This window comes from Drosophila albomicans, chromosome 3 (genome assembly GCF_009650485.2).
Source record: "Drosophila albomicans strain 15112-1751.03 chromosome 3, ASM965048v2, whole genome shotgun sequence".
Classification (NCBI taxonomy): Eukaryota; Metazoa; Arthropoda; class Insecta; order Diptera; family Drosophilidae; genus Drosophila; species Drosophila albomicans.
Window position 1 is genome coordinate 29754990 of NC_047629.2, and position 16910 is coordinate 29771899.

The 16910-nt window shown below is 35.6% G+C and overlaps 6 protein-coding genes across 10 annotated transcripts; 5 read left to right on the forward strand and 1 right to left on the reverse strand.

Moving 5' to 3' along the window:
* The first annotated feature begins 1445 nt into the window (after positions 1-1445).
* LOC117566500 (cathepsin L-like) lies at positions 1446-1873 on the forward strand. The gene has a single exon (XM_034246040.2). The coding sequence runs from the start codon at positions 1478-1480 to the stop codon at positions 1871-1873; it is 396 nt and encodes a 131-aa protein (XP_034101931.1). The 5' UTR covers positions 1446-1477.
* Position 1874: 1 nt separating this feature from the next.
* Positions 1875-2477, forward strand: LOC127565394 (crustapain-like; the record flags this gene model as incomplete). The annotated part of the gene is made up of 1 exon (XM_052003552.1): positions 1875-2477. A coding segment is annotated over one exon (603 nt), but the record flags the coding sequence as incomplete, so codon positions are not given.
* A 2173-nt stretch (positions 2478-4650) lies between these two features.
* LOC117566499 (cathepsin L-like) lies at positions 4651-5454 on the forward strand. Its single transcript, XM_034246039.1, has one exon. The coding sequence runs from the start codon at positions 4651-4653 to the stop codon at positions 5452-5454; it is 804 nt and encodes a 267-aa protein (XP_034101930.1).
* Positions 5455-7365: 1911 nt separating this feature from the next.
* On the forward strand, positions 7366-8654 carry LOC117567983 (procathepsin L-like). The gene is made up of 2 exons (XM_034248302.2): positions 7366-7506; positions 7570-8654. The coding sequence occupies exon 2, from the start codon at positions 7609-7611 to the stop codon at positions 8605-8607; it is 999 nt and encodes a 332-aa protein (XP_034104193.1). The 5' UTR covers positions 7366-7506; positions 7570-7608; the 3' UTR covers positions 8608-8654.
* Positions 8655-10173: 1519 nt separating this feature from the next.
* Positions 10174-11430, forward strand: LOC117568001 (procathepsin L-like). Its single transcript, XM_034248323.2, has one exon. It carries the CDS (start codon positions 10194-10196, stop codon positions 11160-11162), a length of 969 nt encoding a protein of 322 aa, XP_034104214.1. The 5' UTR covers positions 10174-10193; the 3' UTR covers positions 11163-11430.
* Positions 11431-11691: 261 nt separating this feature from the next.
* On the reverse strand, positions 11692-16878 carry LOC117567975 (sodium-independent sulfate anion transporter). 5 transcript variants are annotated; one of them, XM_034248293.2, is made up of 6 exons: positions 16685-16878; positions 13957-14560; positions 13620-13895; positions 12847-13519; positions 12610-12789; positions 11692-11966 (listed from the first exon to the last, which is right to left on the reverse strand). In XM_034248293.2, exons 2-6 carry the CDS (start codon positions 14545-14547, stop codon positions 11851-11853), a joined length of 1836 nt encoding a protein of 611 aa, XP_034104184.1. In that variant the 5' UTR covers positions 14548-14560; positions 16685-16878; the 3' UTR covers positions 11692-11850. The 5 variants fall into 5 exon arrangements, with proteins under 5 accessions (XP_034104184.1, XP_051860318.1, XP_034104182.1 ...); XM_052004358.1 differs by having other exon boundaries at positions 13957-14557; positions 16650-16878; XM_034248291.2 differs by having other exon boundaries at positions 16650-16878.
* Positions 16879-16910: the final 32 nt, after the last annotated feature.

Below are 16910 nucleotides of genomic sequence, written 5' to 3' on the forward strand. Positions count from 1 at the left end.
TTTTGTATGTGGTACTATATCGATATACCAAATGGTATATTTTGGAGTATTTTAGGTATATTTTGAAAATTATACCGCAATATTTTGCTTTTATTCAAAATGGGTAGCGGGTATCTCACAGTCGAGCCCACTGGACTGTAGCTTTCTTACTTGCTTTATATAGATCCATAATATTTCATATTCTTTCCGTTATGGATCTTTATTATTTACAGTACACATAACATAATTTTATTAAATAAGTATACCAAAACTTTCAAGATATCTACTTGATGTTAAATAATTTAACTAAATGCTTAATTGTTCCCGATAATTAAATCTATTAATTCTTCAAAGATTAAGAAGTTTATTTAATTTTTCTCTAGGTGATACTTTGTTAAGCATACTCCTCGCAACTTCAATTAAGAAGTTAAATATTTTGTTGCTCCATAATGAAGTATATAAGTGAAATATCAGCTATCTGATTTCTAAGAAAAAGCGCCTTCTTAAAAGAAGTTTATTTTAATCTTTAAATTTTTATAGAGCTCTCAAATTCATTTTTAATTGTACCTGAAAAGTTTTACGAGACTCGCTGACACATTTTAAAATTTAACTGCCAACAAATATGCTACAACTCTTTATAAAATAGTTATGTTTATTGTAAATCGATTCAAAAATTTTACCCATGCAAGTCTTCGAAATAATGTGAAAGATTCCACATATTAGAAGTATGAAGAAATACAGTTGTTGGTTTTCCACAAATTTATTTTATACTTAAAGTGGAAATATTTGATAATTACGCACTAATACAAGTTATAAATGAAATCATGGCAATTTCTATTGGCAACACTTAAAATCTAATCTAGCTAGGTTATCACTGACCTATTTAAAGCTATTCGTAATACAAAAGGTGGAATAGTTTATGACTGTTACAAATGAGCCATTAATACTACTGTTTACTTTAATACAGGTAACAAAACGTTGCAAATGTATTATGCAAGTTAATATACTAATTTATGATCAAAGGGCTTAAGTCAAGCCTTGGCTCTATCTTCTAAATAAATTTCATGCTATTAAATTGTTAAAAAGTCCTGCAAAGCAAATGAAGATACTTAATAGACTGTTATCTGTAGTGTTGATTATTCTCTGGTCTATAGATCACTCTTCGCAACTTCAATTAAATAATTACATATTTTATTGCTTTATGGTGGTATAATCAACTATATAATCTTTTCGTGAAATATCAGCTATCTGAACGCTAAACTCAAATCCCTTCGACTGGCTATTACTTAAAATAGACATCGTTACGCTGTGTGAAAATGCTTTTTAATCCCCTTTTAATCCCCTTCCACTTGAAATGGTTATAAAGATGTAATTCCGCCTATCGTTATGGATAGATTGTAAATAATCATTACACATATAAAAGATGTATAAAAGGCGAAACATGATCACCACAATTCAGTATCCCATAGATCCTCAGAGGTCTCTAAGCTAAATAATAATGAAAGCAGTCATTCTAATTATCGTCCTAGTGGCAGTTGTCCAAGCAACTAGTCTTAAAGACATTCTTAAGGCTGAGTTTAACGCCTTCAAATTGAAGCACCACAAAACCTACCAGGATGCTAGTGAGGAGTTGAAGCGCCTTCAGATATTCGTGGAAAACAAGAAACTGATCGACACTCACAACAAACGCTATGTGGCCGGAGAGGAGTCTTACGAGATGGGTGTGAATAAATTTTCTGATATGACTCCCGAGGAATTCAAAACGCTTGTGCTCACAAACCTCAATCCTGCTGACTCCCAGGAGGGAATCGACTATATTTACAATCCTTCTAGCTACGTTAACCTACCAAGTAGCGTTGATTGGCGTGATTGGGGCGCTGTTAACCCAGTTTAAAAATCAAGGATCCTGTGCCTCCTGTTGGGCTTTCTCTGCAGTTGGCTCACTCGAAAGTCACCACTTTATAACCTCATACCAGAGAGTATCCCTGTCCGAGCAAAATTTGGTGGACTGCACAAGAGGTTATCCCTATTACAACCAAGGCTGTTCAGGCGGCTGGCCGATTGAAGCATTGAATTATGTTAGGGACAATGGTGGTATAAACACTGCCAGCTATTATCCGTATGAAGGACAAGACAACACTTGCCGATACAATAAGAACAATATTGGATCAAAAATCTCTGCTGTTATACAAATTGCTAGTGGAAATGAAGCCGCATTGGCATCCGCCGTCGCCAATAAGGGACCCATCTCGGTGTGTGTCGACGCCTCCCTGTTCCAATATTACCAAAGTGGCGTCTTAAATGAACCGTCGTGCTCTCAATCTGTAGACCATTGTGTAGTTATCGATGGATACGGCACCGATTCAGTTGGAGGAGATTATTGGTTGGTGAGGAATTCTTGGGGGGAGAATTGGGGAGAAAAGGGATATATTCGCATGGCTCGCAATCGCAATAATCAATGTGCTATTGCCAGTTATGCAATTTATCCTTTAGTTTAATGAACATATTTGTATATGTATTTCTTTTTTATTTAATTGCTAATAAATGTTAGTATTATATATAAAATCTACAGCGTTTTTTACGTTAATGAAAAAGTTTTAATAGTTTTAACGTTGTTCAAATTGAACAATTCGATCACCACTTCATACTATTTAAAAAATTAGAATTATACTACATGTAAGTTAGAAATGTTAAATTTTAAAACAGACCACGCTTACCGCATAACACTTTGTATTTGTTATACCCGCTACCCATAGGGTAGAAGGGTATTATAACTTTGTGCCGGCAGGAAATGTATGCAACAGGTAGAAGGAGGTATCTCCGACCCTATAAAGTATATATATTCTTGATCAGCATCAACAGCCGAGACGATCTAGCCATGTCCGTCTGTCCGAATGAAACACTGGATCTCAGAGACTATAAGAGATAGAGTTATAATTTTTTTTGTTTGTTTGTTTCATTTTTTGCCACGCCCACTTCCACCCCCGCAAATCAATAAAATCGAATAACATTGCGAATTTTGGTGTATACAATAATAACAATAGTATTTATGATTCCTGAAAATTTGGTGGCGATCACATAAAAATTGTGGAAGTTATTAAAGAAATCTTTTGTATGGGCGAAAACGCCTACTTACTAGGTGTCTTAGTTGCTTTGGCTGACAATCTGGTATATTGTGCAGTGTTTGGTATATTTTGTATGTGGTACTATATCGATATATCAAATGGTATATTTTGGAGTATTTTAGGTATATTTTGAAAATTATACCGCAATATTTTGCTTTTATTCAAAATGGGTAGCGGGTATCTCACAGTCGAGCCCACTGGACTGTAGCTTTCTTACTTGCTTTATATAGATCCATAATATTTCATATTCTTTCCGTTATGGATCTTTATTATTTACAGTACACATAATTTTTTTGTATAAGTATACCAAAACTTTCAAAATATCTGCTTGATGTTAAATAATTTAACTAAATGCTTAATTGTTCCCGATAATTAAATCTATTAATTCTTCAAAGATTAAGAAGTTTATTTAATTTTTCTCTAGGTGATACTTTGTTAAGCATACTCCTCGCAACTTCAATTAAGTAGTTAAATATTTTGTTGCTCCATAATTAAGTATATAAGTGAAATATCAGCTATCTGATTTCTAAGAACAAGCCCCTTCTTAGAAGAAGTTTATTTTAATCTTTAAATTTTTATAGAGCTCTCAAATTTATTTTTAATTGTACCTGAAAAGTTTTACGAAACTCGCTGACACATTTTACAAGTAAAATTTAACTGCCAACAAATATCCTACAATTCTTTATAAAATAGTTGTATTTATTGTAAATCGATTAAAAAATTTGACCCATGCAGGTCTTAGAAATAATGTGAAAGATTCCACATATTAGAAGTATGAAGAAATACAGTTCCTGGTTTTCCACAAATTTATTTTATACTTAAAGTGGAAATATTTGATAATTACGCACTAATACAAGTTATAATGAAATCATGGCAATTTCTATTGGCAACACTTAAAATCTAATCTAGCTAGGTTATCACTGACCTATTTAAAGCTATTCGTAATACAAAAGGTGGAATAGTTTATGACTGTTACAAATGAGCCATTAATACTACTGTTTACTTTAATACAGGTAACAACTCGTTGCAAATGTATTATGCAAGTTAATATACTAATTTATGATCAAAGGGCTTAAGTCAAGCCTTGGCTCTATCTTCTAAATAAATTTCATGCTATTAAATTGTTAAAAAGTCCTGCAAAGCAAATGAAGATACTTAATAGACTGTTATCTGTAGTGTTGATTATTCTCTGGTCTATAGATCACTCTTCGCAACTTCAATTAAATAATTACATATTTTATTGCTTTATAGTGGTATAATCAACTATATATAATCTTTTCGTGAAATATCAGCTATCTGAACGCTAAACTCAAATCCCTTCGACTGGCTATTACTTAAAATAGACATCGTTACGCTGTGTGAAAATGCTTTTTAATCCCCTTTTAATCCCCTTCCACTTGAAATGGTTATAAAGATGTAATTCCGCCTATCGTTATGGATAGATTGTAAATAATCATTACACATATAAAAGATGTATAAAAGGCGAAACATGATCACCACAATTCAGTATCCCATAGATCCTCAGAGGTCTCTAAGCTAAATAATAATGAAAGCAGTCATTCTAATTATCGTCCTAGTGGCAGTTGTCCAAGCAACTAGTCTTAAAGACATTCTTAAGGCTGAGTTTAACGCCTTCAAATTGAAGCACCACAACAAAACCTACCAGGATGCTAGTGAGGAGTTGAAGCGCCTTCAGATATTCGTGGAAAACAAGAAACTGATCGACACTCACAACAAACGCTATGTGGCCGGAGAGGAGTCTTACGAGATGGGTGTGAATAAATTTTCTGATATGACTCCCGAGGAATTCAAAACGCTTGTGCTCACAAACCTCAATCCTGCTGACTCCCAGGAGGGAATCGACTATATTTACAATCCTTCTAGCTACGTTAACCTACCAAGTAGCGTTGATTGGCGTGATTGGGGCGCTGTTAACCCAGTTAAAAATCAAGGATCCTGTGCCTCCTGTTGGGCTTTCTCTGCAGTTGGCTCACTCGAAAGTCACCACTTTATAACCTCATACCAGAGAGTATCCCTGTCCGAGCAAAATTTGGTGGACTGCACAAGAGGTTATCCCTATTACAACCAAGGCTGTTCAGGCGGCTGGCCGATTGAAGCATTGAATTATGTTAGGGACAATGGTGGTATAAACACTGCCAGCTATTATCCGTATGAAGGACAAGACAACACTTGCCGATACAATAAGAACAATATTGGATCAAAATCTCTGCTGTTATACAAATTGCTAGTGGAAATGAAGCCGCATTGGCATCCGCCGTCGCCAATAAGGGACCCATCTCGGTGTGTGTCGACGCCTCCCTGTTCCAATATTACCAAAGTGGCGTCTTAAATGAACCGTCGTGCTCTCAATCTGTAGACCATTGTGTAGTTATCGATGGATACGGCACCGATTCAGTTGGAGGAGATTATTGGTTGGTGAGGAATTCTTGGGGGGAGAATTGGGGAGAAAAGGGATATATTCGCATGGCTCGCAATCGCAATAATCAATGTGCTATTGCCAGTTATGCAATTTATCCTTTAGTTTAATGAACATATTTGTATATGTATTTCTTTTTTATTTAATTGCTAATAAATGTTAGTATTATATATAAAATCTACAGCGTTTTTTACGTTAATGAAAAAGTTTTAATAGTTTTAACGTTGTTCAAATTGAACAATTCGATCACCACTTCATACTATTTAAAAAATTAGAATTATACTACATGTAAGTTAGAAATGTTAAATTTTAAAACAGACCACGCTTACCCCATAACACTTTGTATTTGTTATACCCATAGGGTAGAAGGGTATTATAACTTTGTGCCGGCAGGAAATGTATGCAACAGGTAGAAGGAGGCATCTCCGACCCTATAAAGTATATATATTCTTGATCAGCGTCAACAGCCGAGACGATCTAGCCATGTCCGTCTGTGTGTCTGTCCGTCTGTCCGTATGAAACACTGGATCTCAGAGACTATAAGAGATAGAGCTATAATTTTCGACAGCATTTGTTATGTTTGCACGCCGATCAAGTTTGTTTCAAATTTTTGCCATTCCCACTTCCGCCCCCGCAAATCAAAAAAATCAAATAACAAGCGTAATTTTAAAGCTAGAGTTGCGAATTTTGGTATTACTATAGTATTTATGATTCCTGAAAATTTGGTGGCGATCACATAAAAATTGTGGAAGTTATTAAAGAAATTCTTTTGTATGGGCGAAAACGCCTACTTACTAGGTGTCTTAGTTGCTTTGGCTGACAATCTGGTATATTGAGCCGTCTATGGTATATGTTGAATGAGGTACTATATCGATATATAGTATTTTTGCAGTATAATTGGTATATTTTGAGAATAATACTGCAAAATATATTGCTTTTATTCAAAATCGACTGTAGCTTTCTTACTTGTTTTTTTCTATAGATCCATAATATGTTATATTATTTTTGTTATGGATCTCTATTATTTACAGTACACATAACATAATTTTATTAAATAAGTATACCAAAACTTTCAAGATATCTACTTGATGTTAAATAATTTAACTAAATGCTTAATTGTTCCCGATAATTAAATCTATTAATTCTTCAAAGATTAAGAAGTTTATTTAATTTTTCTCTAGGTGATACTTTGTTAAGCATACTCCTCGCAACTTCAATTAAGTAGTTAAATATTTTGTTGCTCCATAATGAAGTATATAAGTGAAATATCAGCAATCTAGATTCTAAACTCAAGTCCCTTCTTAAAATCTTTGAATTTTTATAGAGCTTTCATAATTTTTTTTTAATTTAACTTTAAAAGTTTTTTGAGACTCGTTGACACATTTTTTAATGTAAATGCTAAGAAGTATGCTACAATTCTTTGTAAAATAGTTTTATTTATTCTGATTTAACACTTACGACGATAATCAATGCATGTTGTGTCATTGTGTCATTGTCAATAAACCCCTTAAAAATTCGATCACATTTAGCTCTTAGTAATTATGTAAATAACTTAAGGAAATCATGGCAATTTCTATTGCCAACACTTAAAACCTCATCTAGCCAGGTTAGCACTGGCCCATTTAAAGCTATTGATAATACAAAAGGTGGAATATTTTATGACTGTTACAAATGAGCCCTTAATATTACTGTTTACTTTAATACTGTTAATAAGATCATCATGTAACAAACGCGTTTCAAATGCATTATGCAAGTATATTACTAATTTAGCATGAATCTAATGCTATTGAACTATAAGATTGTCAATGTACAATTAACTGTATTGTTGAATATTCTAAGGTGAATAGATCACTTTTCGCAACTTATAATTACATATTTTATTGTTTTATAGTGATATAATTAGCTATATAATCTATTCGTGAAATATCAGCTATCTGGACGCTAAACTCAAATTTTTTCGACTGGGTATTACTTAAAATAAACATGGTTGCGCTATGTGAAAATACTCATTTAAACCCCTTCTACTAGAATCTGAGAGATCTTTAGAGGGCTCTAAACTAAATAATAATGAAAGCAGTCATTCTAATTCTGGTCCTCGTGGCAGTTGTCCAAGCAACTAGTCTTAAAGACATTCTTAAGGCTGAGTTTAACGCCTTCAAATTGAAGCACCACAAAACCTACCAGGATGCTAGTGAGGAGTTGAAGCGCCTTCAGATATTCGTGGAAAACAAGAAACTGATCGACACTCACAACAAACGCTATCTGGCCGGAGAGGAGTCTTACGAGATGGGTGTGAATAAATTCTCTGATATGACTCCCGAGGAATTCAAAACGCGCGTGCTTACAAATCTCAATCCTGAGGACGCCCAGGAAGGCATCGACAATATTTACAATACATCTGCCATGGCTAGTCTCCCAAGTAGCGTTGATTGGCGTCTTTCAGGCGCTGTTAATCCAGTTAAAAATCAAGGATCCTGTGCCTCCTGTTGGGCTTTTTCTGCAGTTGGCTCACTGGAAAGTCACCACTTTATAAACTCAAACCAGAGAGTATCCCTGTCCGAACAAAATTTGGTGGACTGCACAAGAGGTTATCCCTATAACAACCAAGGCTGTTCAGGGGGCTGGCCGATTAGAGCATTCAATTATGTTAGGGACAATGGTGGTATAAACACGGCCAGCTCTTATCCATATGAAGGCCAAGACAACACTTGCCGATACAATAAGAACAACATTGGATCAAAAATCTCTGCTATTATACAAATTGCTAGTGGAAATGAAACCGCATTGGCATCTGCCGTTGCCAATAAGGGACCCATCTCTGTGTGTCTCAACGGCTCCCAGTTCCAATATTACAAAAGTGGCGTCTTGAACAAACCGTCGTGCCCTCATTCTGTAGACCATTGTCTAGTTGTTATTGGCTACGGCACCGATTCAGTTGGAGGAGATTATTGGTTGGTGAGGAATTCTTGGGGCGAGAATTGGGGAGAAAACGGATATATTCGCATGGCCCGCAATCGCAACAATCAATGTGCTATTGCCAGTTATGCAGTTTATCCAGTAATTTAATCGACGTCTTTGTATTTTCTTTATTTATTTTATTTAAATAAATGATTGTTTATCCAATATTTAGCTTTCCTCTTTCTATTAATAGAAATATTTCCATAGATAGTAGATTAAAATAATAAAGTATTGTGGGAAATTTACGGTTTTTAAAAAATCCTTCAGCTTAGACATGATCCAAATAATCAGTATTCTACAGCAAATATTGTATTGCTGTATTGTATTGCTTGCACTTACATACATGTATGTATGTTTTTATGAAGACGTATGTAAATAAGTTTTAAATGCGTCCTTAGCACTTTTATTTTTCGCTTGTAACATTTGTCAACTGTCATTTTTAAACGATGCGTATGCACTGACCTGCCGACAATTTCAATATTAGCACATTTGCCTAAAGAGAAATTTGTCCCAAAGCATGCACAGCAAGTACAAGGTTGTGAATACATGCACCATGTTTTAATTCACCATTAAACAAGCAGTTCAATATTGTTCAACAATCGTAACAAAAAGCCTTACGGGGGAAATTTATGTAATTGGTACATAAGCCAAATCTCTTTACTAAACTGTAGATGAAATCACAAATAAATTTTTCTTTTATTATTTAGAGAGATAATCTATGATACTATATGTATGTTCAGCATGATGACACATTCTGCCGGTTCCTGTGGTTAGTGAATCTAGGTAGTCATAGCTTTTCCCAAGTAACAATTTAAAGAGTTCGAATTCCGCGATCAATTCATCCTCGTAAGTGATGCTTGCCTGAATGTGTCCTACGACGGCGAAGAGCAAAATTCTAAATTCTGATTTTATGTTGATGTGGTACACTATTAGCTGAAGCTAGATCGGTTGATCATGCTTTAACTGTGGTTGTCTATGGCAATAATTATTGGCTTATCAAGAATTCCTGGGGCAACTTGGGTGAACGCAGTTCAATGCGTCTTGCCCGCAACCACAACAGTATGTGTCACGTGGCCACCTACGGAAACCCCATTGGTTAAACTAATTGAATATTAATCAATGTCCTAAGCAAGGCACAGTCATCACAAACCCTATAATATAAATTGAAATTAAATGATGCATGCATGCAAGTACTCTATATGTTCACATGCGCAACAATTAAAAAAAAAACCATACACACTGGCCCTACAATAAACTTGAATGCACATGGAAGGTGACTGCTATTTTGAAAAAATCCTGTACACTAATCGTCTGTTTTGATTATTATTATTATTATTATTATTATTATTATTATTATTATTATTATTATTATTATTATTATTATTATTATTATTATTATTATTATTATTATTATTATTATTATTTATTATTATTATTATTATTATTATTATTATTATTATTATTATTATTATTAATAATTAATTAATGTAGTTCGGACAGAAACCACCAAACCATTTAATCACTTACGACATATAAAATCAATCGCAATTTCTAATATCTTTATGCTATTTGTTAAGCATGACGACACATTCTGCGGGTTCCTGTGGTTATGCGTTACAAATTAATCCCAATCTGGGTATATAAAGCCTGGTTTTCAACCGATCTAGCATCAGTTTATAGTGTACCACTTCAACATGAAATCAGAATTTTGCATTTTGCTCTTCGCCCTCGTGGGAAACATTCAGGCAAGCATCACTTACAAGGATGAATTGATCGCGGAGTTCGAACTCTTTAAAGTGGTACATGAGAAAAGCTACGATGGTGATTCCGAGGAGCAGCTGCGACTGCAGATCTTTAAGGACAACAAGGTGCTGATTAATAGGCACAATGAGCGCTACTCTGCTGGAGAAGAGTCCTACTACATGGGTGTGAACCAATTTACTGATATGACATCCTGGGAGTTTCAGCAACTTGTGCTCACCCCACTCAATATAAGTACCCATGTCGAGTATATGTATATGCCATCCCATGTTGAGCTCCCAGGCAGCGTAGATTGGCGTGCCAAAGGAGCCGTGACCGGTGTGAAAAACCAAGGACGATGTGGTTCCTGTTGGTCCTTTGCCGCTGCTGGTGCTCTGGAGAGTCAATGGTACCTAAAAACAAAGCATTTAATTCCTCTTTCAGAGCAGAATCTTATGGATTGCTCTAGACGCTATAATAACCATGGCTGCAATGGTGGCTGGCCAGCGTCTGCTCTTCTCTACGTTAAGGATAACGGTGGTATCGATGTGGAGTCAGCATATCCATATGAGGGGCATGATGGGCAATGTCGCTTCCAACGCAATAAAATTGGTGCCAAGGTCTCTGCTGTGATGCAAGTGCGACCCGATGAGGAAGCTCTGGCTCATGCAGTTGCCGAGAAGGGGCCAATTGCTGTTGCTGTCGATGCCCGAGGCTTCCAGCATTATCGGGGTGGAATTTTCAACGATCGCAATTGTAATAAGCAAGTAAATCATGCTGTCATTGTGGTTGGCTATGGCAGTGATTATTGGCTTATCAAGAATTCCTGGGGAGGATGGGGAGAACAAGGGTACATGCGTCTTGCCCGTAACCACAACAATATGTGTCACGTGGCCACCTACGGCGTGTTCCCCATTGTTTAAACTCATTCATTATTAATCAACATATTCAAAGTTCCAAACATAGCACAGTCGTCAAAATCCGAATGCTTGAAGAATGTAATCGCTTAATTAAGTAGCTTTTTATGAATCAATTTTATTTAAAAACTTATAATAAAACATATAAAAACATTGTATAGAAAACTTAACTACTATATACAATCAGGCTTATGTTATTCGAGTGCTCAAGATATTAATAGCAATAAAATCATGCAATATGCATAATTTCTAAGTACTCGATATAATGAAGATAAAATTCTGCTAAACACAGGAAGAATAACTTGTTTTATTTAGTTAAAGTAGAAAAAAATTATGGACTTCAGATACTCATATTAATCTAATAGAGAGAATTTATATTGTGTTAAGTAAACTTTGTTTAGGTAGGAATACAATAAAATAAATAAAAGTTAAAAACTAATACATTTGAGCATAAAATAAAAAATAATTTAAGCAATTCAATGGTAAAGGCAACGATGAATTGCTTAATACATATATGTAAGTACAAACATTAGAATTAAACTTGGATAAACACTTTAAATAATAAAAATATTTTTGGGAACACATTTGCGTGCATAGGAATGAAACATAAGTTAAGTATAAACCGATTTAATATACAATTTCAAGTATTTTTGTGCCCATTTAGCTAATCTGCAAGTACTTTGCTAGGATATGTTTAGGCGCTGCTTGTCGTTAGTTTCGAGAGTTCCGTGGCATTGGCCTCAACAGTTTGTAGCATCTTGCTCTCCACCAGAGGTGCCGTAACCTGTAAGTGCAGCTCGAAATCGGGCACTAAAATAAAGAAGAGAGTATTATATAATATTAAGATAGAGATATGTAGTAAAAATAAATGTTAATAGGTAGGTAGTTAATAAGCAATTGCTATGAGATTTTAAAAGTAAGAACTTAAAATGATAAAACAAAAACAAAAATCAGTTGTTTAGTATAGAAACAAAAATAAATGAACAACATTTTTGATTGAGGTTGGGGCTTATGCAATGCGAAATGAAATAGTTATTGTACCCTCTAAATCCTTCTTGCACAGTGTCAGAGACTGCTAATTTTCCTGCTTAAAGGAAGTGTTCTTCTTCTATATATAGATGAAATGAAAATAAATGAATACACAAATGAAATATAAAAATTATAAGAACATCGTTTAAAATTCGTATTAAATATGAGTTGAAGTGAATTCATAATTTAATATAGGGGATAAATATTGAGAAATACTTGATCTAATTAATTCACAATATTATTGAAGAGCTGCAAAAAAAACTCGAAAAAATGAATGTAGAAACTGAGAGGAAATGACTGGAAAGAATTTAAAACCCAATATGTGCGGAGAGAAATAGGTAGGATAGATACAAATAGAACAACAAATAACTTTAAAATATGCAGAGAAAGCAATATATATTTGTATATCCAAAAAAGGACTCACTTTGTTCTACCAAGCTCTCCAAATCATTAGGACAGTCTATCGTGGGAAAGTCTATGTTCGTAGACTCCTTAAGGATAACACTAATATCCTTGTGAGCGCTCATAAGAAACAATGGCACATTGGCCTTAGCCAGTTCCTTGTAAAGCGAGCCCATACCACGAGCAGCCGTAAAATCGAAATCTACCAAAGAAATAATGATTAAACCAATGCAGAATAATAACAAGTTCATAGTCTTACCATGGACATGAGCGCAGTCGAGGACAACGGGTGCAGTGCCATGAGTAGAGAGCGCTTTGGAGATGCCCGATCTTACCCACTCAATAGCCGGAAAGTAGAGCGAACTGTGCTTGGGACGTATTAAAATATAGCTCATGCCATTGATCGTCTGCAACTTGGACACACTCAACACTGGACGTGCGGCACGATAGACAAGGAACGCAACATCAGCGCCCACGCCAAGCAGCAGACCGATCTCAACGCCAATCGCAAGGCTCATCACAAATGTAATTGCACCCGGCAACAGTTCACGGCGACTGCAACGCCACAACGGACGGATGACCTCGAATTCGATCATAAAGATCACAGCCGAAATGATGACAGCACTGAGTGCCGCCTTGGGAATGTATTGAAAATACGGAGCCAGCAGACTTAATGCCAACAGCACCAAGACACTTGTATAGCAGCCGCCAATTGGAGTGCGCACGCCACTTGCATGATTGACAGCGCTCCGGGAAAAAGATCCGGTAACGGGCATTGAACTACAGAAGGCACCACAAATGTTGCTCAACGACAGTGCTACCAACTCTCGCGTTGGACTCAATCCAGCACCTCCAAATGCCTTTGAAATAGCCACATTTCCCAACACTGCAATGATAGGCAATATCAGCATGGAAGGTCCGAGTTCCGACAGCTGTAAAAGAAGAGAAACAGTTGTAAATATAACAGGTGAACTTCAATGAAATTACACAAATTGAAATGGCTACATAATTATTAAACATATAAGCACTTGCCATTTGTTCAAAGGTCTGTGGCACTTCTGTCCCATTCTTGCCCATAATTGTGGTCTCGAATTTGGGAAGTGCCAGGCTGGGCAAGCCACTCTTCACTTTCCCCGTCAAGATAAACGGGCAGCTGTCCTGGGACTTGCATTGGCTGTAGGCAAGCACGCTGGAGACGAGCACAACAAGAGCATTGCGACCCGTGGATACCACCCAGATACTGCCACTAAGCAGTTGCTGGGCACGAAGATTTCTCACGCGCTGCGCTACTTTGACCGTCTTTAATCTCTATAGGCGAAAAACAAGTTCAAAATTTAAAATTCATTTTCAAAAGAAGATCCCTACACACCCTTAGCAGCAGCAGCACACTGATGGATACCAATCCTAGAGTAAGATCACCGCGACGCACTTGCGACAGATTTCCAAAGACAGAGCGCATCGTATTGATGAAATCAGAGCCAGAGCCGCCGCGTAGACCGAGCAAACCCTTCAGCTGCGATGTGCCAATGATGACAGCCGTCGCAGATGTAAAGCCCACGGTTACGGGCAACGAAATGAGATCCACCAGCGCACCCAACTTCAACACAGCCATTCCCAGCTCCACCACGCCCGAAATAAGGCACAAAAGTATGCCATAAGCCGGGCCAGAGTCGAGGCCGAAACCTGTATGCCGGCTAGTCATTAACGCCAACAGCGCTGTTGGTCCAATCGTCACCTGGCGACAACTGCCTAGCATCGCATAGACTATACCGCCCACGAACGATGAGTACAGTCCATACTGTGGCTCCAAGCCCGCCAGCGTTGCATAGGCCAATCCTTGGGGCAGTACTGTTAGACCCACCGTAATGCCAGCAATCAAATCGGCCACCGCATCCTGTGCGGTGTAGCCGTGGAGCCATTTAATTCCCGGCAACAAAACACTCAAACTCTTCAGCGGCATTGTACGAGCTCTTCTAAAAAAAAATAAAATAAATAAATAATAAGCAATAAAATTGTAAATAAAGAATTTAATAAAAATGTATACGATTAAGCTAAATATGCTTAATTTGGAAATAATATAGTATTTTAATAATATTAAAGTTATTTGTAAAATAAATTCATTGAAGTATTGGTTAAGTTAATTTAAGAACTTTTTAGATTGACTGACTTGGTAACTAATTTAAGAAATGAACTAGTAAATGTAAAAATACGACACAAAATAGATCGTTCAAGAATATTTATTATATGTAATTCAAAGTTTATTCATAAATATGAAAAACAATGGTGAGTTTTTTCAAATGTCAATGCCTGCGATAATAACAAGAACAGGTGTCAACAACTGTAAACAATTAAAACTCCCATCAACAAGTTGGCTCAAACGCTTTAATAAACAATACCATTTTAGCCTCTCAATTTTTTTATAAACACATAAACAAATAAACAAAGAAATGGGGAATCAACTTCACCCAAACGATTCTGGTTCATTATGCGGATTCCAATTATTTAACTTTCAGATTACAGATAAGCTATAAAAATGTATTCTATTAATTATATTACCAAGTTTCAAGTTGATTCACTACACACTATATCAATTAAATATATGCTATAATAATAAAATACGAATTGCTCAAAAAATTGTAAATTAGACCTCGAAATATTGTTGTACTGTCGTTCAGTTAAGACATTGAATGTTTACACAATTGTTAATCTTAACGTCACAAATAATTTATGTACCTTTGCGACATAGAGAAGTTAAACCGCTTTTGAATGTTTTCAACAAGTGAATTTCATCCAAACTTTTTCGAATACGTAATGCTTCACCTTCACCTCGATCAGAACGCGATGGAAGCTGTCCGCAAACTAAAACTGTAATTGAGACGGAGTCTGATCAAGCGACTAAAGACCGAAGAGAATAACAAATGCGATCATCGATCGCGTGCCGAAGTTGTGCCAATCACACGATCGATTCAATTAGTTCAATGAAAGAATGGCACAAAACGTGATCAAATTGCGGCGCATCCAATATCATCGCAGGAATGTTATTTAAATTAGTAGAATACTCGCATATTTGTAGCACATGATTATCACTATTCCCATGACCATTATAAATGCTCGTTTTTGGCATCTGAATTGAATAATTGAAGAGATTTTTTGATTGACATATTCCGTATAAACAAGCTGAATGCTATTGAAAGTCTCACAATGTGGATATAAGCAAAAGGTACAATATAGTATGACTAGATCAAAGCTTTTTAAAATCAATTGTTGTGTTATATCTAAATATGTTTAGATTTTTCAATAATCTACAAAAAAATTTTAAGTTATTGTGATCGATAAAAATTCTAGAATAAGCTAAGTTTATTCCTAAATTTACTATAAATAAATGGGATATTCTCACAAAAAGCAACTCTCTGAAGAAATACTTCCCATATAATTTATTATTTTTTTAATGAGAATGGATTGTTTGTTGTCTTTACAGAACAAAGCCATTCAATTGTTGACAGAAAATAAAACACTTTTTTAACGTCATACGAACAAGAAATTCCATAGTCGTACATCTTTCAAAAGATAAACATGTGTAGACTCGATAAAATAAGCTAGCTACTTTTTACAGGGTATTGGGAGCTTTGCAAGAAGACAATTGATCCAAGTATTTATGTAAATTAGTTTGTTTGTATAGAAATGTAAACAGCGTGGAATGCCCGCCTTTTTGGAGTTCGAGTTGAAAGCTCTCACTCTCATGTCAATGGCCAATTGATTGCCTGAAATTGGCAAGATAAAAGAAAACTAGTTTTGGTTAGCGCGCAACCAACAACAATAACAAATCAAAGTGCCACAATTGCCGCAACTACAGAGTTACACTGTACACACGCTGGACACTGAGACAACTTGCTAAAAAACATGAAATGGGTCAAACTGAAGCTTCAAGAAAATCGCTGAAGAATAAATCAGTTTACAGATGCTGACGCTGGCAGAACCATACTAATAAACAAGCAAAACCTTTAAGCAATTAACTTTAAGACGTTAAACTAAAGTGTTTTAAAGTTAAAATAAACTCTTTACCTTTGTAAACAAACAAGAGTTGCTATGTAAATTACCGGCAAAATGCTAACACCAAATTCCGAATTCCTACTGCCGTTTTTACACACCGTACGCTGTTCACACGCGCATATGTTCATAAATTTTTATTTGTTACCATCTAAGTGAACTATTTGAATTGTTATCAGCTCATTTCATTTAAAACTTTTTTCTTAAAACGAATGAAACTTCAATTAAATTCCATAAATTAACTAGAGATGGAGAAATATCGATTACACAATAGAT

Excerpts from the sequence above, each read along its gene's own strand:
- LOC117566500 (XM_034246040.2), top strand. The coding sequence starts at position 1,478 with ATGAAAGCAGTCATTCTAATTATCGTCCTAGTGGCAGTTGTCCAAGCA.
- LOC117566499 (XM_034246039.1), top strand. The coding sequence starts at position 4,651 with ATGAAAGCAGTCATTCTAATTATCGTCCTAGTGGCAGTTGTCCAAGCA.
- LOC117567983 (XM_034248302.2), top strand. The coding sequence starts at position 7,609 with ATGAAAGCAGTCATTCTAATTCTGGTCCTCGTGGCAGTTGTCCAAGCA.
- LOC117568001 (XM_034248323.2), top strand. The coding sequence starts at position 10,194 with ATGAAATCAGAATTTTGCATTTTGCTCTTCGCCCTCGTGGGAAACATT.
- LOC117567975 (XM_034248291.2), bottom strand. The coding sequence starts at position 16,765 with ATGAACATATGCGCGTGTGAACAGCGTACGGTGTGTAAAAACGGCAGT. Across the intron at positions 13,520-13,619 it reads CACAGACCTTTGAACAAATG|CTGTCGGAACTCGGACCTTC; the intron begins GCAAGTGCTTAT and ends CTTCTTTTACAG. Across the intron at positions 11,967-12,609 it reads GGAGAGCTTGGTAGAACAAA|TGCCCGATTTCGAGCTGCAC; the intron begins GTGAGTCCTTTT and ends TCTTTATTTTAG.